This window comes from Plecotus auritus, assembly GCF_963455305.1.
Source record: "Plecotus auritus genome assembly, chromosome: 3".
Lineage (NCBI taxonomy): Eukaryota > Metazoa > Chordata > Mammalia > Chiroptera > Vespertilionidae > Plecotus > Plecotus auritus.
In genome coordinates, this window is record NC_137772.1 from 99,956,344 (window position 1) to 99,981,451 (window position 25,108).

General features: G+C 40.5%; 1 protein-coding gene across 2 annotated transcripts in view; it reads right to left on the reverse strand.

The window, feature by feature from the left end:
• LCP1 (lymphocyte cytosolic protein 1) overlaps positions 1-25,108 on the reverse strand; it is a 65,015-nt gene that overhangs the window by 30,364 nt on the left and 9,543 nt on the right. The window contains exons 2-9 of one of the 2 annotated variants that reach the window (XM_080660555.1): positions 12,970-13,006; positions 11,180-11,267; positions 9,968-10,131; positions 8,966-9,095; positions 6,904-7,036; positions 4,404-4,485; positions 2,011-2,176; positions 531-673 (exon numbers count right to left, since the gene is read on the reverse strand). In XM_080660555.1, the coding sequence (XP_080516681.1) occupies positions 531-673; positions 2,011-2,176; positions 4,404-4,485; positions 6,904-7,036; positions 8,966-9,095; positions 9,968-10,131; positions 11,180-11,243 (882 nt within the window). In that variant the 5' untranslated portion in view covers positions 11,244-11,267; positions 12,970-13,006. The remainder of the gene's footprint in view (positions 1-530; positions 674-2,010; positions 2,177-4,403; positions 4,486-6,903; positions 7,037-8,965; positions 9,096-9,967; positions 10,132-11,179; positions 11,268-12,969; positions 13,007-25,108) is intronic. The other variant, XM_080660554.1, reaches the window with a different exon arrangement.

The window sequence follows — 25,108 nt, forward strand, 5'->3', positions numbered from 1 at the left end:
TATAAAATGAAGAAATAATAATCCTTATCTCAAAGGTTTGCTGTGAGGATTAATGAGTCAATAAATATATAAAGCAGTTAGAACAGTGCCTGGTATACAGTAGACACTATGTGTGCTGGTATTAATATAATTAGAAGAATCCTCATTTAATTTTTTTAAAAGGAATCCTGACCTGATAGTCTCATTTATAAAATCAGAAAAGACATTACAGTCCTCCGCATACTTCACAAGCAGGCTTATCTCTTGCCCTTCTTCTACCTCTTCCTCATCACTCTACTTCCTGATATTGAAACTCTAAGAAAGACTCATCACACCTTTTGTTGCTGTGCAGTTGCTAGACTTCAGACAGATCTGTGTGTGGCCCAGCACTTGGACTTGAAAACAGCAAACCTTCCAAAACAGCACCAGCCACTCTCAAACTAACCCCAGAATCTAAAGAGATGGGGCCCATTGTCTTGATTTTTACTTCATTAACACCCTAATTCCCTTTACTGCTGCAGTCAATCATGTTCAAGTTACACTTCTCCTACCTTGATGTCAGTACTGAAGTTGCTGACTTTGCTGCAGCCTGCGTTTTCCAGGTGGTAATTAGCCCATCTCAGCAGGAGCTCCTCAGGGGAGAGTTTCATCAAGTCCTCCAGACTCTCCCCTTCTCTCAGAAGAGCAATCAGAACTGAGGACGCACAAAAGCAGAAGTAAAATGAATACAGGGATATTTGGGAGGATGCTCTGCTGGAAAGCCAACGATAGCAACTTCATCTCTCTGAGGTAAAGGCACTCACAGCTTTTGCCATGGAGTAAATACTTTATTATTATTCCCTAAAAAAAGGTGTAGGGTACTGTGAGTTAATTTATTACCCCTATTTTTCAGATGGGAAAAAAAAGGCACCAATGAATCTTGATGCTATGCCTAAGAATAAGTTGGTAGAGCCAAGGAAATAAACAAGACTATTGGCTCAGAACACTCCAGGGGGTCTGTCAGATCACATTTCATGAGATGACAACATTTTTGCTTCAACAAGTGATCAATTTTGTAATAATGACTATGTTCTATAGATTGTGTTTAATATTTCAAATGCTTTCTTGAATAATTACAGCAGCTCAAAAACTAGAATAAACTTTTTCTTCTATATTTTCCAGATGAATACATATTTCTTACTCAGTTAAAAAATTTAAATTTAACTGAGGTCATTATTTGCAAATCGATAGTCTTTCTCGTGGACTCTGAGTTCTCTATTTGTTTTTTCTTCTTCTTTATATTATGCTTAATATATTGGTTTTATATTACCCCAGGATTCTTCACAGGCTATTGTGATTTGGACTTTAAAAGTATATAATATCATTATATATATACTTTATATATAAATTATAAAGATTAGAATTTGGCTACAGATTTTGTATTGGTAGGATCTGTACCTGAAAATCAAAAAGCAACACTGTATTTTACATAAATACTTATCAAGATCTATTACTTCTGTGTAAAGGACAGGGCTGAAATTGTTTAAATTCAGAGAGAATGCTCACAGCAACTAGAAATAGATTCACAGCTACATATTTAGCTGATAATTTGAAACACTAAATGTAATTTTCTATCATTTTGGTAAGAACTATACCAAGTTTCTCCTAATCTATTGGTATCACTACAGTATATGAATGTGAATCGCTTCATAAAACACAAGTTAAAAGTAGACTTGTTACAAAGTGTCTAAAAGCAAAATTAACTCAGCAAAGCTCTTGAGGTTGGAGTCGCAGAAGGCTAGACTGAGCTATAGGTCTAAAAATGCATTCTTATTAGTCTGTAGTCTTAAAAAGCTTTTGTTCCATCATTTTAAAAAACCTGGTCAGCATGGATAAAATCTATTACATTAATACAATGAATTCAATATAACTGTAGTTTTAAAAAATTGAGGATTCTGAGCTTGACTATTCCTGACATCACCTCCTATAGCCCCCAACACATGCAGTAATAAAAAGCTATGTCATTAATAACATTTGAAGCTTTACTTGTACCTTCATTTCTGCTGAGTTCAATGTCGGCAAACAACCCAATCTTGATGACTTGCCACAAAAGTCCCAGGACCAGGTAAGGCTTCCCCTCTTTTAAGTCCTCAGCCCCGATGTTAACCACATGGCACCCGATGGCTGAGGCAGAGTTCAGAGCCAGATTCAAATTCTCCTGAGGGAGGAAAAGTATGCAAGTTTTTAAAAAAATCTTTATTGTTGAAACTATTACATATGTCCTCCTTTTCCCCCCCATTGACCTCTTCCAGCCCACCCCCTCCACCCCAGGCCTTCACCACCCTATTGTCTGTATCCATGGATTATGCATATATGTATACAAGTTCATTGGTTGATCTCTTCCCACCAACCACCCTCCCCTGCCTTCCCTCTGAGGTTCGACAATCTGTTTGATGCTTCTATGTTTTGGATCTATTTTTGTTCATCAGTTTATGTTGTTCATTAGATTCCACAAATGAGTGAGGTCATGCAAGTTTTGTTTTTGATTTTGCAAATACCAAATGATGATTACTGATTGGCAGCTTCTGGAACCTTCACAGGTGTAGAGGCACTACATTTTGACATTGAGAAAAGCAGTGAATAATAACTGGAAAAGGAAATCCAGTAACCCAGACACAGGGCTTATGTAGTGCCTAGTCAATCAAACCAGAACTCTGAGTTGAAGGCCCATTCTGGTCATGATGAAACAGATGAGCCCTATACTTTCCCATCTTGCTATGTGATGGAGCCTTCACACTCAATATCTCCATCAGCCAGAAAAAAGGGGGCACCTTTGAGGGGAGGACATACCCTCATTACCTTGTCACTGTCTATCATTAATAACACAATTGTTATCAAGGTCACAAAAGAGAGTAAGAAAATAGCTTTTTGACTTTCAGATTTTGTATTAAAGGAATAAAAAAAGTACAAATCAAATTTGTAGAAAAGATAGAGTGGTTCTTACTAGGACAATTTGTTGAGTATTGGTAATATCTAGGGACCTTGAGCACATACACATCTACACAAACTTACACACATGTGTGCACACACACACATGCACACATGTGTATAGATTATATGTTCTTATCACTAACAACAATATATATAATGTAACTTTCAGTTGGAATACTGCGAGTCAGTGAAATTTTCAGTCTAGAATCTATATACTGTTCTTAGGTTCAATAAGGAGAATTTATCAGAGTCAGAGATGTATAGAAGTTGGTATTATGATAAATTAACAAAACAAAATACTAGCCACCAGTCAAACTGGGAAAGTAACTATAAGAAAAGTATTTTTTAACTCTAATGTATAGTTCAAATGATGAGTGAAAAATACCAGTTCTTCTGACCAAGATTATGAGTAAATTTATCATTAAATTCCTTCATATAGGTTTAACATCATTGTTCTCTTTGGTTAACAATTCCATTTTAAAAATATGCAGGGTTACCTGGCCAGCATGGCTCAGTGGTTGAGCATCGACCTATGAACCAGGAGATCATGGTGTGACTCCTGGTCAGGGCACATGCCCAGGTTGCGGGCTCTATCCCCAGTGCAGGGCGAGCAGGAGGCAGCTGATCAATGATTCTCTCTCATTAGTGATGTTTCTGTCTCACCCTCTCCCTTCCTTTCTGAAATCAATAATATATATATATATATATATATATATATATATATATATATGTATATATGTGTGTGTGTGTGTGTGTGTGTGTGTGTGTGTGTGTGTATATATATATATATATATATATATATATATATATATATATATTCAGGGTTGCTTAAATCCAAACAGGATTTAGTATATTGTTCATGATTTAAGAAATGAGACATGGCTTCCAAGCAAGAGAATTACAATAATGTTAAATACTGGAACATAACATAGAAGTACAGCTTACTTACTACCGATTGGTTATTCCAGTTAATCAACACAATGAGGTATAAAAACAGATTATATTTATCACTCTGGTGGCTGCAGCAAAGAGCACTGTGCAGGCTGTAAGAACACTTCTCGTTTTTCACCCCCTCACTTTTACAAAGTCTTATCTTTTTAGAAAAAAATGCTATCTATCTGGCATCAGCTCAATGATAAATTGCTAGGTTAAGTTTAAGTTAAAACTTTACCAATGTGAATTTTATTCATAAGCAGCCAAAACAAAGAATTCCCAAACTATTCACACCAGGCTAACCTTTTCCCACTTCCAATACCCCATCCCCAACCCCTGTTATTTTTATAAAACAACAAACAAAAACGTGTCCTTCTATCTACACTAGTCATGACAACCACCAGCCCAAAGCCTGGGGTTTGGGAATAATGTCTGAGCCCTGAACAAGTGTGACTCAGCAGTTCTGGTGAGCATTCACTCCAAGCACAATCCTCTTTGAAAGTAACAGAGGGAAGACATACCTGAATGGTGAAAGGGGTGAGTTTCTTTTTGTTTATTGTTCTTTCATCAATTGTGTCAGGCACTGATAGGTTGATCATTTTACTGAAAGAGAAACAAGTAGAAATCAGGCTTCTAAATAACAAGGCCCAGTAACACTGAATTTAAATTCTAGTAATATCATCAACAAGATGGCAACATAATCTTTGCTACCCCGTGTTTAGATATAAAATCAGTTATGTAATTAAAAATGTTTTTCTATGTTTTTATTGATTTCAGAGAGGGGAAGGGAAAGGGAGAGAGAAATAGAAACATCAATAATGAGAACAAATCATTGATCAGCTGCCTCCTGCACACCCCTCTGCCCCTGGGGATTGAGCCCGCAACCCAGGCATGTGCCCTGACCAGGAATTAACCCTCCTGGTTCATGGGACGGCGCTCAACCACTGAGCCACACTGGCCAGGCAGTTATGCAATTTTGATGAGATTCAAACCATCTGTAGGAAAGGTTAATATTCCTAAACTCATACTAATATATTGAACCAGAAAATAAGGACCCCACTTCAGCCACTTACCTTAAAAGCTACAAAATTATCTTGGTTTCCTTAGCATATTATGAAATTCTGGGAGGAGAGCCAAAGCAAATCCTCCATAAATACTTTACTTTCTCAGCAATAAAAATTGTTCCACTACATAAAATATTATACACTTTTGAGCTTATATGATGTCTCAATTTCTATTTGACACCAGGTCAAACTCTATACCTTTAATTAGTCACATGATTAAATGTTTTATATCTTCCTGTAGTCATTATTGTATCAATACTTTAGAAATTTCACCCACACAAGTAGATAATACATTGATCAGACAGCCAAAGCCAGCAGGTATTGTTTATGAAAAACTGATTTTATTCAAGTCAGCATTGATTTAACCTTCAATGAAACAAAAAATTAAATTCCTTAGTTCACCTCCATCTTATTTTTAAAAAGTGAGTTAGAAAAAAATACAAAGAATAACAAATTCAAAGAATATTAAATTTGACTATTCTTTTAATGAGATCAGAAATCACATTAACAATTTTTCCAACTACCTTTTTCTTGGTGGTGGTTGTTTAAAGATGTATTTCTATAACTTTAATATATATATATATATATATGTGTGTGTGTGTATATATATATATATATATATATATATATATATATTAATTTAACTAAAAGGCATTTTACTACAATATAGGCAAAAGAAACTCCTAAATCATAATTTGAAAGAATATGAAATTGGAGTGAACCAGAAGCTCTGGGAGATGGTGCTGCAGAGAGGTGACTTTTAAAAGTAGAAGATACCCATGACATTGAAAATTGTGTAGTCCAATTACAGAGACAAAATATCTGGATATAAAAAGCTAGTAACAGTCCAAAGCAGGACATTATTATGGCTTCCATAGTATTACAAAGAACATGTGCTTTAAGAATTCAGTTAAGAAAGAAATCGCTGGAGGTTGGGATAGACCAGAAAATTACACCATAATTGGATTTGTATAGAAGGAAAGGATGGGGAAGGGCATTATTAAAAATAAAAGGCAATACCACAGTTACAAATTATAAGCAAGTTACTGTATGCTTGCTGTCATTCATAAAGCCATGTATTTAGTACCCTGGACTGGGTTCCTGAGTCAGGGGGTATTGGGAGGTAAAACTAGAAGATTGATGGGGGAAGTTGGGTGCCAACCAAAGGAACCAGGACTTGATCCTACAGGCTACGTTGTGTGTGTGAGTTTTTAGCAGTTGAACATTTAAAAAATGAACTCTAATAAATAAAATATCAAAAGCAGAATTGCTCTGGTCAGAGCAGAGAAAAGGGGCTTAAAGTCTTGCCCACCTATCCCTCCTTTCAACACATGGACACACCTGAGATTGGGCATTTCAAGCTTCCTCACTAATACCATGTTTTATGATGACAGAGAAGCTGCTAAAGCAAGAGCTGAAGAGGCATTTTCAAAGACACCATCGTGCATTGACCAGCTGTGTTCTGAGACCGCCCATAGAAGAATACATTTCTCCTTTTCAGGTGCCCTCAGTTGTGTATTTGTGTGCACCACTTACAACGCCCTTTGCATAGGACCTCCATTGTATTAGTCTGTTATTATGCTGCTATTCTTAACTCTGTCTACTCTCATGCAAGCCATGCTCCAATGAAGCAAAGTGGCATATATCCCAACAATAATTGCCTTGACCTTGTATTACTGTATCTCTATGTTTATTACTGTATCTCTCAGGCCCATGAGTTTCTCTCTAGACTGTGCATCCTTCTTCTGCACCTAAAAGCTAGTAGTTTTACATTTCTTGTTATAATTTGCTCTTGACAGTAGGTTTCTCTCCTGGACCTGACAAGTAAAAGTCCAGAAAAGCATTTCAAGTCCAGCTGACACCAAAAGAATTTGGTCTAGGATAAACACAATTAATTGTTGGTATTCTAGAAAATTCTAGGGAAACCTTCAGAAACCAAGGAGGAAGTGTTACTTACCAAAGGACGATGCCATCCCCAACAGCATTGAAGAGATCATTTGTGTTTGGATTCATTGGGATGACATGCTGACAGTCAGGGTCATGCTCCAGGGCTTTGTTTATCCAGTTAACAAAGGCATACTTCTCTTCCTCTGCAAGTAAATGGTTAAAATGGATTATTTGAAAAGTAAAAATCTAATATAAAAATTATACATGTGGATATTAGATTCTCATGCTCAGGAGAGACATTGCAAGGTCATCTCACCCATTATCTGATCTTCTCATATTTATTGACATTTGGGGTATAGGCACAGAATTTCTGCTCACACCAAGTCAGAAAACATACAGAAAGTAGATTTTAGAAGCTATATATATGTATACATATGCCATTATTTTATATGGCTATATTTTACATATGTAAATATATAAATAATAAAGTATATTTTCTTTATATTTATATATAATTTAAATATAAATGTGACCTAATTCTTACAGAATAAAACTGGGGCTCTGCCTTTACCCTGCTGATTTAAATGTGGGATGATCACAGGCAATCTTTGCAATATCTCTGAATTTTTTTATAATGAAATTGCTATGAAATAAAATAATTTGTGATATAATCCTTCTTTCCTACCAGTAAAGCTACCAGAGGTCAATTTTAGAAATTTTAATAAAACTTCAAGTTGTGCCCAGCACTGTGATTCTCAATTTGTCTGTCATTGAAAGCAACAGTATCCCTCAGAAGAATCCTAAGTCACAAAAGTTTGAGAAACACTGCATAGCATATCACTGTCTTGAAGTTTCATAATGTACATTTATATAGCAAAAGGCTATCAAAATTTCTGTATCTACACTAATAAAAGAGAAACATGCAAATTGACCATCACTCCACTATGCCCACCAGCCAATCAGGAGGGAATATGCAAATCAGAAGGACAAAGATGGCGGCTGACCAGTTGCTCCAGGCATGGAGTGGCTGGGTGGGGCAGGACGCCTGCTATGAGAGGGAGGGCGGGGGGCAGAGGGATCTACAGGAGTGGCACACTGGCTGCAGCGAAGACAAAGACTGCAGACTCCAGAGCAGGGGTGGGCAAACTTTTTGACTCGAGGGCCACAATGGGTTCTTAAACTTGACCGGAGGGCCGGAACAAAAGCATGGATGGAGTGTTTGTGTGAACTAATATAAATTCAAAGTAAAGGAGTGGAGGGGAGAGCAAGAGAACTGGATAGAACAGCCGGATCCGGCCCGCGGGCCGTAGTTTGCCCACGGCTGCTCCAGAGTCTGAAGTGAAGACAAAGATGGCAGACTCTGGCCTGAGTCTGCAGCGGAGATGAAGAAGGCAGACTCTGGCCAGAGCCTGCAGCAAAGGCGGCAGACTCTGGTCAGAGCGAAGGCCTGGGTCCCGGGTGCTAGAGGAAAACCGGTGCTGGAAGCCAAGGGAAGGAAGGCCTATTGCATGAATCTCTTCATGCAACGGGCCTCTAGTTTTAAAATAAAAGGCTAAACTTTGTCTTAGGAATTGCAGATGCTACTTAACCATGAACTTGTCTTTAAGAACAACTAATGCTTTGAAGAACTCAGTTTAGGGTTTGTTGGAATATTGTACTGTTTGGGCTATTATAAGTTTCCATCAAGGTTGTTGGATGATAGCTTTCAGAAACTTCAGAATAAATATACAACTTTCTTCCAAATCAATGAAAATACAATTTTTTGGACCATTCAGCAGGCATTAAGAATAAACATGAAATTTAAGGTAGAAGCCTGAGTAGCTCATTTTGTCCAAAAGATTTACAAAGGAATTTTGGCAGCCTTTATGTATTTTTAAAATGCTGATAAGATTATTTGGTATTGGGCCCTACCCAGAGCTGGAACTACTGGTCCACTTATGCACTGGAAAATAGGCAATGAATTAACCTTAACTTCTATCTTTCTTTGTACCCCTTAAGTTTGAATACTAAGTTCAGAATCTGTAATCCCAGAAGACATCCTTTCTACATGGTTCCCTCTCCCTCTGCCCTCAGCTCTCGCCTCATCCCAATACCCTCTCTACCTCCATCCCACACCCATTAGTACAACTTACCTGAATAGGAGTGTTGGGTGCCAACACTAGACTGCTCTGAAGTACCACCAATTGCACAAATCCCTTCCTTCTTATTGATTGCTTTTCTAAAGGTCTTGGCAACGTCAGTGCTTTTTAGGCCATGAAAAACCTGCAAAAATATAATTCTATATAATAAAAGGCTAACATGCAAATAGACTGAACGGCGGAACAACCAGAACAACCGAACAACCAAACAACTGGTTGCTATGATATGCACTCGCCACCAGGGGGCGTGTGTGGAACATGGTGGGCATTGGTTGCGGTGGGATGGAGGAGCAGGTGAGTGGGGGCGCCAGACCAAGGAGAGCCTCTGATGGTTACAGAAAATTCTTTGCTCCTGTGCGCTGCAGTTCCGCCTGGTGCTCGCACCTGCACTGGCCCCGCTTGCACCCGCTGCCAGCACTGGAGCTGCCGCTCGCACCTACTGCTGGTGCCTGGCGCCAGTCCTGATCTCTCAGTGCCTCCAGTGGGTAGAGCGGCGGCTGCTGGCCCTGATTGCCCCTGAGGTTTCTCCACCACCCCCTGCTCCTCAGGGGCAATCGGGGGCAGCAGCTGTCACTCGCACCCACTGACAGCGCTGGCCCTGTTTGCACCGCTGCTGGCGCTGGCCCCAATCACTCCAGGCTATCAGTGGGTGGGAGCGGAGCTGGCGCTGTTAGCACGTGGGAGTGGCTGTGGCGGGAGTGGGGCTGCCAGCAGACAGGGGACTGGGGGCCACAGCAGGAGGGGCCGGGCTGGGGCGTGGAGGATGGGCCAAGCCCGCCCCTGTGCCTACAACAGACTCCTGGCCCACTGTTCCTTTCAAAGTGCAGGAATTCGTGCACTGGGCCCCTAGTGTATCTATAGAAACCCAATATGTGATTAAGAAAACCACAAAAAATATGTAATGTTGAATCAAGGAGAGTGGAAATGCATTTCTGTATATTTTTTTGAATTAAAGTTCCAAGTTTCAAATGCATCTCCTTGTATTATGCATCATACCTTCATAAACTCATCAAAGCTGATCCTCCCATCCTGGTCCAGATCACCTGTAGCCATCAGGTTTTCTGTTATTTCTCTCACTCTGTATCCAGGCAGAGGCAAGCAAGCAGCCTTGAACAGGTCATTCAACTCATTGCAGCTGATGTACCCATTCCCATCAGTATCTGTAAGGCAAATGACAAACCATAGTTTCAGAGCAATTCAACTAATAGCATGAAGAGAGGTGAGTGAAGTGAGCAGGCAGCACAGTAATCATTCAGGGGTGATGACCTGACCCCGTGCAAGAGTTGGACTCTCACAAGAGGCCTATTGCAGTTGGATATGTTCCTTCACATCACTTCCAACATCTAGGAGTCATAAATTCAAAATAGAGGTTTGGTAACAGAATCTAAAGGGACTCTAATAAAACCAGACAAGAAAATAATAATAAATCATAAAAAAGAGATAAGGAGTAAGAAAAAGTATGAGAAATCAGAGAATAAACACCACTGAACGCAGGAGAAATGATACAAGAATACAATTGACCCTGCAGCACTTCTGTCTTTCAGCTGACTCTCCTCTGAGTGTAAATCAGAAGTAAAAACATAACACAGGATGCCTTCCTTTTCATTGGGATGTCAGGTGCCTGGCAACCTACCATGTCTGATGGCTAATGTTTCAAAGATATGCATCATATGTAGTGCTGTTCCACCCTATGGAAGCAATTTGACTTGAAAATGCAATGACAGGGTGAACAGAAATTGTTTACATAATTGCTTGGTCTGCTGGTGAACCCAGGCCTTCATTTAGAAGTCATTATTTTATAAACTGTACAAAGGGATTTCCAAATTGTCAAGCTTCGTTTGTGAAAAAAAAATTTTAAAAATGATATGATAAAAAAAGAAAAAGTATGAAATAAATAAAATATACAAAAAAAAAAAAACCACATAGAAAACACAACAACAAAGAAAGTAGATGCAATAAAAAGATGAGACTTAAGAGCCATTTCCAGGAAAAGCTACAGTAATAAAGGGTCCATATTCCATGTTTTGATAGAGAAAGAAGCATTTTCTTAAAAGATATCTTTCATAATTAAATTCCCTAACTCCTTTAACCAATACCATTGTATTCTTGCTACTTCTGCTATTTTTTTTCATTTTACCATTTCAATGAATCTGTCCTGAAGTCAATAAAGAAGAGAATTGTGCCACTTGAAGTACCAGATCTACTCACCAACTTTGGCAAAAGCTTCTCTGAGCTCCATCATTTCTTCATCAGACACTGATCCTCTGGCCATTTTTTATTGCTTTAGGCAACAGATCTGCAGAGGGGGAGAACATAAGGAATGACTGTTGTGCATATTAATTCTTAATGTGCCAATTTCTTTAAAAAGCAATTTCCATTTATTAAGTGAAGAACTATTTCTCTGCATCCCTCATGATTTATAACTATCTTTCAAAAGTGTAAGAAATAGTTTTGTGTTTTTTTTTAACCTTCCATATGGTGGTGTCCAAAGATGGCCCTCACCAGTCTTTCCTCTCCCTGTTATGTACAGACTGCTGCTTACATCAGGAGCAGAGCTGATTTCCCTCTTCTGGGACCTGGGCTGATCCTGTGACTGCCTTGACCATTTAGAAGGATAGAAAATCCATGTCTCAATGAGAAACTTCTGTTTTCTTCCTTTTGGAATGCTCATTCTTGGGATGTTCCTCTCACTGCCATGCAGTGAGATGTCCACGTCACATGCAGAAGCCAATGAAGGGGAACTGGATGCTCTGGTTAACAGTTCCTGCTGTGCTCCCAGCTGACAGGCAGTTTCAACTGCCAGCCACCTGACGAGGCCATCCTGGATGTTTCAGCCCATTTGAACCCCCAGGTGTCCAGAGTCCCAGTTAACATCACATGGAGCAGAAGAATCACCCAGCTGTACCCATTAAACCAACAGAGTCAAGAGAGATGATAACAGGATTGTTTTAAATCACTAAACTTTGGAGTAGTTTGCTACACAGCAATATACAACTAAAAAAAAATCCCACTTTACTTTTATCTAGATGTCTTTAGACACATTGTCATGTTCATATTGAAAATTAATATGTTTGGCCAATACAGATACATTTTATAACTTACAAGGGTGTTATCAAAGTTCTATAAACATTTAGGGAAAAAGGAAGAAAATTTGACTCATAATCTATATATGGGAATCCGAGGGGCTTTTAGGTGTTCTCTTCTCAGAAAGGCCAGTTTTGCTGAGAAATGTAATGCCAGTGCTGGAGTTACTTCTCTTTTCCTGTGCATTATTGCTGCCTTGGGTGGGTAGAAAGAGAATGAAACAGAAAATGGTTTATATTGGAGAATATAATGCCCCTAGCTAATCCACACCAGTGTGTTTCAAATAGGACTTCCACTAAATCTTACTGGATTTCCTGGTGGGGTGGGTTGGAGTGTAGAGGATGGGGTATTTTTATAATTATATTTTGGGCATGTTAGTGAAACTACTGATTTAAAAAAATATTTTAAATTTGTGACAGGATGATTTAAATTGATTTCCTTTTCTACATTGTTACATTATTCTATAATGCTGTACTTGTTCCTAGTGGCAACCAATAGGCACACAAAAATGAAAACAATTTTAACACTTAAATCTGCAGGCCAAAAATGCATTATGCTTAATTTTGTAAATCCACATCCATAATTCCCCAACTTACTATCCTGTCATGTACATATATCAGTGCTATCAAACTTTTTTCCCCCCATGTGATCATTTGTTAACAGAAACTTTACATGTAAATTAAAGTGAACAAATGAAAACAAAACCACAAAATCAATTCTGGGAGCCTTTGGTTGAAAAAAACCCAAATGTCCTCCTGCCTCCACTATCCCACCTCCTTGTCACCTTATGTACCAGTGCAAACTCCAGGGAGCATCATTTAAAAATTGTGGAATTAAATATATAGATAGTTATTTTTAAAATTCCTTAAACATATATTTTACTATCAATAAAAATTAATTTTATTATTATTTACCTTATCTATTTAAAGAGGCCTTGGTCCACTGGGTTCTCTGAAGGAAAATAGAAAATGTTGAGGCCTTAACTGTATAAGCAAACACAATCTCATTTATATATCACAATAACCCTCAGAGGTAGGGCCTGGCTATCCGACTGCCTTGTCTTCTCCTCACTTCCATTCCTTCCTTTTTGTCTGCCTGTCTTTCTATCTACCTCCCTCCTGTATTTTTTTTTCTTTCTTCCTTCTTTTTCCTGTCTTGTTTCAAAAACAATTTGAGCCAGGTTACAAAGATATATCTAGATTTAAGAACTAAGCCAATAAGATTATGTAATCTGTGAGGAGAAATAAGATGTTGGCAGAGAAGAGTGTTAATACTTCAAATACATGGTTAGGACTGCATATTTTGCCAGAAGTGGGCTGAAAATCTAGTTCCATGTTCTCCAGAAATTAATGCAAAAAAGAAAACATCATCAGTTACATAATTTACTCTATTTATATGAGACAAACAAAACCAATTTACTTAGGCTGCAGAAATAAGGTTGATAGTAATACCTTTACCCAGGCCTCAAAATGAAGACACTTGGGGGATGTAGTAAACATAATTTTGTGTTTTTTTTTTTTTTTTTTATAACTTCCATCAATGAAGGCTAGTGGCATAAGTATATATATTCTCACTTTTTAGAGCAGGAAGCAGAAGCTCAGAGAAATTAAGGTACACTATCTCAGATTACACAGGTAGGTAAAAGAGCAGCCAGGATTCCAACTTCAATCTTTTCTCCTCTCCCATGATGTCTATTCTGGTTCAATGCCTTCACATTTCTGTTTGACACTCATTTCATCCTTCCATTCATTCACTCTGAATTTTTCATTAAGTACCTTTAATATGTATAACCCAGGGAAGATTAAAAATAACTGTAATATAGAGAACATATCTAGGTATTCTAATTTAGGAAGCTTTTGCTTTCATATATTAAAACAGAAATCAAGGCTTCTGTTTTAAGAAATTAGCATATAACTTTGTATACTTTACTAAATTCTGGTGACTAATTTGGCTTGATTCTCCTTTATACTCTCTACCAAAACTCTATGTATGTATTAAGAGAAGGCTCTCCCCCATTATATTTTAACAAGGCTTTTGGTAAAATCTGTTCTAAGTCCTAGAGCTGGCCAGCCCTAATTTCTAGGCTTTAGGTGTCTTAACATCTCTTGGTTCATGAATGTTCATAAGATTATGAAATAAATTCATCCATTTAACAAATATTTAAAGAATGCCTACTACAAGCCAGGCACTGTTCTTCATTTCATGTGAGGCATGTCTACAATGACCTAATTACCTGAAAAGCATAAAACAATGTGAAAAGTAAAGAGAATGAAAGGGATTTCTAAATCAAAACTTGGCCCTATCCTTTGACCTAAGAGTTGTAGATTTTAGACCACTGTAAGAGACTGGTGAGAAATACAAGAAAAGGCAGAAATACAAAAAATGAGAATACATTTTAAGGGTCAAGAGCAGGTCCAAGGAAGAAAAGACTTACATTTTGAGGTGGAAAAAAAAAAAGATCATGCTATCGTGAAAAAGTAGAAAACATTTTAACCTAAAAATTGCATCGCCCAATTCAAATAAAAGACCTAGAAAGAACCTTAACTGATTTGGCTCAGTGGATAGAGCATCGGCCTGTGGACTGAAAGGTCCCAGGTTCGATTCCGGTCAAGGGCATGTACCTTGGTTGTGGGCACATCCCCAGTAGGAGGTGTGCAGGGGGCAGCTGATTGATGTTTCTCTCTCATCGATGTTTCTAACTCTCTATCCCTCTCCCTTCCTCTCTGTAAAAAAATAATAAAATATGTACAAAAAAAAAAAAAAGACCTAGAAAGAGAAAAAAAGCATTACTTTAAATCCTATCTAATAAAAGAGTAATATGCAAATTAACCATCACTCCGCTACACCTACCAGCCACGCCCAATAGCCACGCTCAACAGCCAATCAGGAGCAAATATGCAAATAAACCCAACCAAGATGGCTACAGCCACAGAGAGCAGGAGGGAGGCTTGAGTTTCCCCGGCAATGGAGGAAGCCACGCTTTCGGCCTGCCCTTGCCGGCCTAGGCCTCCACTCAAAGCTACAAAGTTTCAATGATAGAAGATACATAAACCCAAACAGAAATGGCTACAGCCACGAAGCTGGAAAGAGCAGGAGGCTAGGGTTGCCCCTGGTGATGGAAGAAGCCAACCTTCTGCACAATGTGGCCGGCTCAGGCCTCTGCTTAAGGCTGCAACGTTTCAATTATAGAAGATACATAAATCAAAAAAAAAAAAAAAAAAAAATGGCTGCCACCTCGGAGCAAGCAGAAGGCTTGGCTCTGCTCCAGGCTACAAAGTTTCAATTGTAGAAGATAAATAAACCCCAGATACCAGGGCCTCCGCTTGGGTCGCCAGGGGGCGTGGCCGGCCTGCAAACCACCACAGACCCCTCGCCCAGGCCACCCCACGCCCCAAGGGAACCCCCACCCTGATCCGGGACACCCTTCAGGGCAAACCAGCTGGCCCCCACCCGTGCACCAGGCCTCTATCCTATCTAATAAAAGAGTAATATGCAGATTGACCATCACTCCAACACACAAGATGGCTGCCCCCATGTGGTCAAAGATCCTGCCCCCATGTGGACACAAGATGGCCACCACAAGATGGCCAGCAAGGAAGGGCAGTTGGGGGTGACCAGGCCTGCAGGGAAAGGCAGTTGGGAGGGACCCAGGCCTGCAGGGGAGGGCAGTTGGGGGGGACCAGGCCTGCAGGGGAGGGCAGTTAGGGGTGACCAGGCCTGCAGGGGAGCAGTTAGGCATCAATCAGGCTGGCAGGGGAGTGGTTAGGGGGTGATCAGGCTGGCAGGCAGAAGCGGTTAGGGGCAATCAGGAAGGCAGGCAGGTGAGCAGTTGGGAGCCAGCAGTCCTGGATTGTGAGAGGGATGTCCGACTGCCCATTTAAGCCCAATCCCACCAGGCAGTTGGACATCCCTCAAGGGGTCCCAGATTGGAGAGGGTGCAGGCTGGGCTGATGGACACTCCCCTCCACCATGCATGAATTTCGTGAACCAGGCCTCTAGTGTAATATAATGTAAAATAATGCTTTTAAGCCATGCCAGGTAATTGAAGATGAAAAATCTGAGCATCCGAATAACCACATTTTACAAATCCTATATAATAAAGAGGTAATATGCAAATTGACCATCACTCCAACACACAAGATGGCTGCCCCCATGTGGACACAAGATGGCCACCACAAGATGGCCAGCAGAGGAGGGCAGTTAGGGGTGACCAGGCCTGCAGGGGAGGGCAGTTGTTGGTGATCAGGCCAGCAGGGGAGGGCAGTTAGGCGGGACCCAGGCCTGCAGGGGAGGGCAGTTGGGGCGACCAGGCCTGCAGGGGAGGGCAGTTAGGGGTGACCAGGACGGCAGGGGAGGTCAGTTAGGGGTGACCAGGCTGGCAAGGGAGGGCAATTGGGGGTGACTGGGCCAGCAGGGGAGGGCAGTTGGGGGAGACCAAGCCTGCAGGGGAGGATAGTTAGGGAGGACCAGGCCTGCAGGGGAGGGCAGTTGGGGTGACCGGGCTGGCAGAGCAGGGCAGTTGGGGGCGACCAGGCTGGCAGGGGAGGGCAGTTCAGGGGGACCAGACTGGCAGGGGAGCAGTTAGGCATTGATCAGGCTGGCAGGGGAGTGGATAGGGGGTGATCAGGCAGGCAGGCAGGCAAGCAGGCAAGCGGTTGGGAGCCAGCAGTCCCGGTGGGATTGGGCCTAAACGGGCAGTCAGACAGCCCTTGAGGGGTCCCAGATTGGAGATTGTGCAAGCTGGGCTGTGGGACACTCCCCTCCCCCCATGCACAAATTTCATGCATCGGGCCTCTAGTAGACCTATAAATAGGTTCAGCTCAGAGAAGCCATATAATGAGACAGTCTGCAAACTTTAAAAATCTATAACACATCAGTGATTTAATAACTAAAGGAAAAGAGAGTAGCTTGAAATAGCTTAAAAGGTGAATTGGAAAATGAATAGTCAACAGCCTAAGTTACTATAATACTGTTTGTTGTTTCTTGGGCACAAAGAAACACAAAGTTGCCTTTACCATCAGAATGAGCAGAAAGTCCTGGAAACACAACCCAACTTTTAGAGACAGAAGGAATCTAAGGAATAATTTTATAGATAAGGAGCCTGAAGGTCCAATGAAATAAAATGCTTTGTTTATGTACAAGTTCTTAAAGCAATGCCAGGTCAACTCAGTTGCTGGTTAAAAGAGCAGCAAAAGGATGGAGGGACCATTAAAAGGACCATTACAGACCATAACTGAGAAATGATTGAACTGGGTGTGCAAATAGCAGCATTTTCACAAAGCAGAGAAACAGGAGGACAACGTCATTAACATGCAGATCAGACCATTTCTAAGAAGGATATTAATGGGGTTAGAATAAAATATTAGGTCCTTTACATAATCTATTAATGTGTTTGCCCGGAAAAAATACACCCATTTTAATGCATACATATTTGAAGGTATGAGTTATAATAATGTTGGTAAAATTCATAAAGCCAATCGGTGAGTGTTTCAGTTTGCAAATTACTGCCACCATATTGGCAGCAGACTCTAGTGAAGTCACTATAGTAATGGGACTTGTTGAAGCATTTGGAGCCTGAAAAAAGTGAAAGGCATGTGCCTTCCAAGAGCCATTTCTTCAGCACTGCTCTACTGTTCCTGCAGGAAGTGTGACCTTTTTTAATGACTGCATTATCTGACTATGCCCGGCCTGGAACCATTTTAAGGTCTCTTGTAAATCAGTGGTGAATTTTGGAAACGCATTTTTGAATCACTGCCCAAATCTAAAGAAGTGAAACATGCAATAGGATTTTCAACACAAAATCTAAGAAGAAAAATCTCAACCCATTCTCTAAGTGACATCTGGCTGCTAGTTTTTCTGTGAGCAATTAAATTTATTAAGTCAATAGTTATAGAAACCCATGACATTTGGCCAAATAAAGCACTGGTTGTTCATTGTTATAAGATTATTTTTAACATCATAAGAACATCAAATAACCCCTCAAATGGCAAAAGTGACAAAACCTATTCATTTCTCTAAGTTGGTAAGTTTTGAGTCCCTACTTAAAGGAGGCTGGTATTTTCCAATTGGTAGTAAAAGCAAATTTCTGAGAATGACGTCTTATGATAAAAGCAATTGACTCCAATTCCTGAAGTCTGAATATAGAAACTATTTGCAGGTTCTTACTATAGAATACAGTGCTATAGAACTTACAAAAGGAAATATGTCCTGTAAAATAAATGTAAAACTGTAAGCTGAATTTTCTCTGAGAAAACAAATAATGAAAAGAAGCTGAAAGAATGGTAAAAGGTGACCTATCCAGAGAGAAATGCTCATGGGATGGAATTGTTTCTGAAAGGTGATAGTGCTGTGCTGGTCAGTGCTTTGATTCAATATATTGATGCCCAATTATATAACTGCCAGGATCAGGGATGCACTTGTAACCTGGCATCACATTGCCAAGGGACTCTTTTGAATGTGCCCTACTTTTCCTGCAACTTGACACAGTGAGTAAAGTAAAACTGGAAACTCAGGACCTAAATTCCTAGCTTTATCTCAATAATTTCAGTGTGTATCCAGGGGGAAATTGTACCACTTCCGAACACCTCAATGAACAGTGAGTAATCCAAAACAACATGTAATCTAGAACATGATCAATATTGCAATCTCTAAAGCTAGACTATGATGACTAAAGAAGTAAAACATAAAGTACATAGGACTTCAACACAAAATAAAAGACCTTTAAATTTTTTAGAAACTTAGATAACAAAGGAGCTTTACTTCCACCTATTCCTGTTCCCTTCATTTCACAACATAGACCATTTTAGGGGGGTCTAACTATGAGTAATTTACCATATATTCTTGGGATGCCACTTGCCTATAGGTAACAGATATACCAAAACTTTCCATAAAAGATGATTCTGAAAATGTATTTTAAAAATGACTTTTTTAAAAGAAACCAAATAATTATAAATGGTTTCAAATACAGATAACCACTTAAAGGGCTCTTATGAATTATTTCGTCAAGTCAAAATTTCCTTCATATTATTTTTTTTCTCCCTGCACATTCATTGATTCTTCCAGGGACTACTTCAGAGTATGGAATTCTTGTCTCTTCAGTCTCAGAGGGAGAGGAGCAAGGCCAAGGAAGGCTATTCACAGCACAGACTCAGCGGCCCTTTCTCTCACTATCTTGGGCCATGTAAACAGTCATGGGAAGCCAACAATCCAGATTTCTCCAAACTTGATGTGCCTAATGTTACTCTGGGAGCCATTGTAGTTTGATCACTGCATTGAGGGGCTTCTGAAGCTGTATATAGTACAGCATACAGAGCGTGGCTCTGTCACCAGCTAAGGAGTGCCACAGCCTCTCTCCTCTCACCCAGCATACCCCCAACACCTCTGTTTTCTATGAAGAATGTGATAGAGAACAAACCTTTTGCAAGCAAAAGGAATATTCCAGGCTGCAGGTTGGGAGGCCCTCATTGCCTCGGTATCTCTCCCTTGGCTGTAAATGATGATACTCCTAGTGTTAATGTCTTGAAACTCCACAGCTACCTTTCATTTCACCAGGACTTTAAGATCCAGAGTTTCCTCTATTGAAAGCTCGGAGTATCCCTGGATCTTTTAAAAAAGTTGACTTTTAATATGGGCTAGTTGATTATCCACTATTACATAATCACTTCAATACCAGATGTCACTCATTTGTTCATACATTCATTCTTTCACTCCATCCATGAGCACTGCTCCGGTTACTGGGCTACACACATAGGAGTTAAAAAGGCTGGGACTTCATGAGCCCACAGTTACATGTCAAGTTTCAAATGGAACACAGAGATTACAGCTCACTTATTGAAAAAGGTTATTAAGATAAAAATAAATAAACAAAAAGGGTAAACACGCGGTTAAAGGGGAAAATATTAGATAAGAGTAAGAAATTAGCACAAAAACTTATCAAAAAGTTAAAATGGTCAAACATCTAACTCAGCCCACACAATAAAGGCATTCAGAGAACTTACACACTTGTACATCTCCAAGGACACCCTAACTGAAATATCCAGCAGGGAGTGGGAGAAAGTGCCAAACTTGTGGGTTGGGAGACCTGTGTAACACCAGACTCCATTTTGCCTCTCTGAGCCTCATTTCCTCATCTATAGATTGAGAGATTAAATCCCTCCCAATTAAAAAATTCCAAAAGTCCATTCACCAGTTGACAAGTGTATGCACAAGTTAGTGTCTGGCTGTGGTGTATTTCAAATGAGCCTAGAAACAGGGGCAGGGGCTTTCAGGAGCTGTGGCCTTGGCCCTTCTCTGGGAGGTGCCTCCTCCGAAATACACCCAACATCTACCATCCCCACCTGGATCCTGCTCTTACCTCAGCAGCAGGTAAAGCTCAGTTCACATGCATTCTTCTCACTGACCGAAGCAGATGGCCACTGCTCAGCTGCTCAGCACAGCTCAGTAAGGTTACCAGAGCAGCTTCTGGGATGTGGCTACATACAGCATGCTGATGCAATTCCCTCCTAGCTTCTAGGCAAGACTGCATGCAAACTGTCCCAGAAAGAAAACCATCCACTATTTTCTTAAAAATATCCAAATACAGAAACTCTACACCTCTCTGGTGTCTCATATCCCTACTCTGTAACCTAAATCTATTCTGATACGATTCAAGCTCCCTCTCTCTGGGCTATTCTCAGAGGGAATAATAGAAGCTGCTCAATTCATAAAAATTCTGTCACATGCCTTGATGACTGCCACTGGGCTTCTAAACATTTCTTTTAACCTGGTTTTGGAGGCTTACTTTCCAAATCTTTAATAGTTTTCTTTGCTATATTCTGGGTCTGTGCCATGTTCTTTAAATGATAATGTAAGAATAACAGAGCCATAGAATGTAGAGGTGAAGGGACCTCAGAGATTATCTGTCTGGACACTTTTCTTCTGTCACAGAAGAGTGAAATGACAACCAAGCTAAAGGATATGCCTAGTGTCAACGACCTCATTGGATCTGGAATTCAGGTCTCCTTATTTCTTCTCTGTCCTTTATAATAAGTTTTTAGTCTAATAGGAAGTGCTGTTCTTTAAGACCTACTCAACATATAATAAGTATAATTCCCTCATGATTTCATATAGCTTATGAGTATAATTTCATGTATGTCTCCTGTATATGAAGAAAAACTTAAGCTAGGCATTGAGAAGGTGTTGTTTAGGTTCAGGTTACAAACACCATATGCCAAATCTATATGCACATACTATTGGCACTGTCTAATTTACAGTGATCAAGGCAAGGTTAATGTCTCCTGTATTTATCTGTATATTCATTCTTAACTTTGCATGATGGCCTTCTGAATTTCCTAAGCAACACAAATCAAACCACATTAAAATAACTTACCCTCAGGCACAATGCTTCAAAAGACACAATGCCAAATTCACAGGTGAATACTAAAATCACACCCATAGACTTATAAAAACAATCAGCATGGTTTCAGACATTCTGGTCTTCTGGCTGTTGGGTGGGGGTCAGTGAGCCCTTCCTCCTTTGAAATCTGGTTCAGACCTCTGTGGCATGGCACCTGTGCCCATATCCATGTCTTCCAGCACATTATGAGATCACAAACTGTAAGTCACCTCACAGTGTCTCCTCATTACCTGGCATATAGCAGATGCTCAGGAAATGAGTTGTAGACATGAACAAAGCAACCGTAAACTAATGATATACAGGGACCTAGAAGTCGATTGTCGCCTTCTCTGAGGAGTTTAATAATTATGTTCTTGCTGTACATACTTATAATATCCCTCCCATTGAAAGGTACAAACTCCCAGGACAAGGCAAGTGAATGCTTCAAGTTTACATGAAACCACTTGGCTGGAGGAATGACTGATGAATAGTTATGGGGACTGAAGAGCAGCAAGTTTCCTTAGACAGTCTTTAAACTAACCATGGAATTCACCCTGGCCCCTCCCTGACAACAACCTGAGATTTCTGGCCGAGGTGGTACAGCCTGGAACTAGGCTTCTTCAAGCTGTTTCTGTAAACCCTGTTGGCTGCCGGTGATGCTTGGCAATGGGTCTCTAAGTACACAGTGTCTGACTCTGATCCGAGTCCTGCTGAGGTGGAAGGAAAGGGACTGTGGAGATGGAGCAGTGACTGAAAGGAGGATAAAACCAAGCCAGGAAGCATGAACTCAGTGTCCAGGTAATCACTGGGAATGGGTGCTAAAGTTGATCTGAATGCAATTTACAGATCACTATCTGGATTATGAAATTCATCCTCTGGAAATTCTAAATGTCTAAATTCTTATGTCTAAATTGGCCATAAACCAATTCATATATTGTATATTTCTTCTTTCAATAAAAATCTGTCAAATACCTATCATATATGCCAGGCCCTGCGTTAGATGCTGGTGACACAAAGATAAAATGTGACCCTGACTATTGAGTAGGGAAGAGAGACACCAGTCACTGGAATACAGGGGGACTTTTTAGATCCACAGAAAGGGGGAAAATAGCTCTTCTATGGACAGCCATTCATGGCCCTCCACCAGGGACATTTGACTTGGATTTCCACAGATGAGAAGGAGATTGCTTAAAGATCAGTCTTTATCCTTATTCATGTAGGATGATTAATCTATATTCTCTCTGTAGAAAGGCTATCTATACTGGAGTCAGAGGAAACAATAGCTGAAGGACAAATGAGAAGACCAGCTAATGTTTACTGAATGGTACTCAGTGCTAAATGTTTTATATACATTACTAGATGCCAGGTGCACAAGATTCGTGCATTGGAGGGGGGTCATCCCTCAGCCTGGCCTGTGCCCTCTCACAGTGTGGGACCCCTTGGTGGATGTCCCCCTAAGCCAGCAGTCAGACATCCCTCTCGCAGTACTGGACCCCTTGCTCCTTACCACCCGCCTGCAGCTGAGGCGGGAGAGGCTCCCCCCACCGCTGCTGCGCTCGCCAGCCACGAGCCAGGCTTCTGGATGGGCTGCACTCCCCCTGTGGGAGCACACTGACCATCAGGGGACAGCACCTGCGTTGAGCGTCTGCCCCCGGTGGTCAGTGAGCGTCATAGCGACCAGTGGTTCTGCAGATCTTTCCGCTGTTTGGTCGATTTGCATATTAGGGTTTTATTATATGGGATCATATTTAATTCTCACCATAATCCTATGGAGCATTATTAGGATTTTCTCCTTATAGATGAGGAAAATGAGGTTTAAAAAAGTGGCCCAGGGTCACATTGCTATGAACTGGGGAAGCTCCCTGCTTACGCCAGAGCCTAGTGGTGGCAACACGGATACTGCCTGCCCACTGCAGGCCAAGACAGCTGTGGGCCTGGCCGGTGGCACCTTTCTTAGTGCTTCTGGCCATTGGATTTTTGTATCTCAAATTGCTTTGCTCTCCTTTGGGGTTACTCAGGCTACTGAGCTCTGACCTCAAGTTAGTTAAAACCCACTTCTGCAAGATTTTACTTACAACTGGGGCTCTTCCTAAGCTCTTTTGAGAAATTTTAAATGTATCTTTTCTTCAGTTCCTCAACACCTTGAGGGAAGAGTTAAGAAGAATATGGCCTTGGCCAGGTGGCTCAGTTGGTTGGGTGTTGCCCTGTACGCCACTGAAAGTTTGCTGGTTTGATTCCCCATCAGACCACATGCCCCAGTTGTGGGCTTGATCCCTAGTGGGGGTGAGGGGAGCGAGCAAGAGGCAGCTGATTCATGCTTTGCTCTTGCATTGATGTTTCTCTCTCTCCCTCTCCCTTCTTCTCTCTCTAAAAATCAATAAAAATATTTTTTAAAGAGAAGAATATGAATACCATCGAGCTTGGTCTTGACCACTCCTGCCTGTGTTCCCTGCCTCTGGTGGACAAAAAGATCCTCTCTACTAGTAGCCGCTATATATGTTAACCACTCATATTTAATCAAATGCTGGACTTTTCCTAGATAGTGGAGATAGAAAGATGAAGATATCTTCACTCTAAGTAATTCAAATACTCCTTATCTTCATCAATACTTGCTTTTGAGGGACACACAGTCCTGTGGACAAAAAATGATTACACAACTTAAAGATTTCACTAATCTGAATACTTTAAAGCAGCAATTTTTAACTGGTGTGCTGCAAGACTTTTTAAAACATACAATACCTGATTACTTAGTCAGGGGCACAGATATCTTTTCTCTTAGATTGTCAAATAAAAAAAATGACAACAGCCAACACAACGATAGCCATCCTGTGTGAATGAATAAAAATTACACCTATTTTTTTGTCAGATCAGCAAAAAAATGTTTTTTTGGGGGGCCGCAGAATTTTAGTAACTAGTTTATGTGTGCCATGGGATAAAAACAGTTGAAAATTGCTGCTTTAAAGGTATTTTTACCATAGTGTTATAGGAGCACAGAGAAGGAAGTACTCAACTCTGCCTGAGGAGAGAAGGGAAAGTTACATCTTAAAGTAGTAGGAACTTTCCAAAGAAACAGAATGGTGAAGGGCACTCCATTTCTCCATGTAAGAGAAAATATCCCTGCAAAGTAAGGAGCACACCAAGGGAGCTCTTAAGAGCTTAGCATGACTGGCCAGGGATGCAGGAGGTAAAACTCCAGAAGAGTTTGGAGAAGTGGTATTGTGGTTTCCTTTCTCACTAGCTCTTACTTCCAGAAGGGAAACCTTGGTGATTTAGGCTCTCCTTGATATCTTCAATTACTATGCTTTTTGCATTCACTTTATACAATTAACCCTTTGTACGCCGTAAGTGTCTATAGGTTGCCTAATTTTAAAATCAGACTTCTTAGTGATATCTCTGGGTTTGTAAAGAAAATTATGGTAACTTAAATTGGTAAATATTCCAGCGCATATGGAAGAAATGGGGATGGTTTCTGTTTTGGACACGTGGCAGTTGACTGGTTAAAATACTCCTTATTTTCCTCAAACAACAAAATAATTCTGCCTCGACCTAACCGGTTTGGCTCAGTGAATAGAACGTCAGCCTGCGGACTGAAGGGTCCCAGGTTCGATTCTGGTCAAGGGCATGTACCTTGGTTGTGGGGCACATCCCCAGTGGGGGGTGTGCAGGAGGAAGCTGATAGA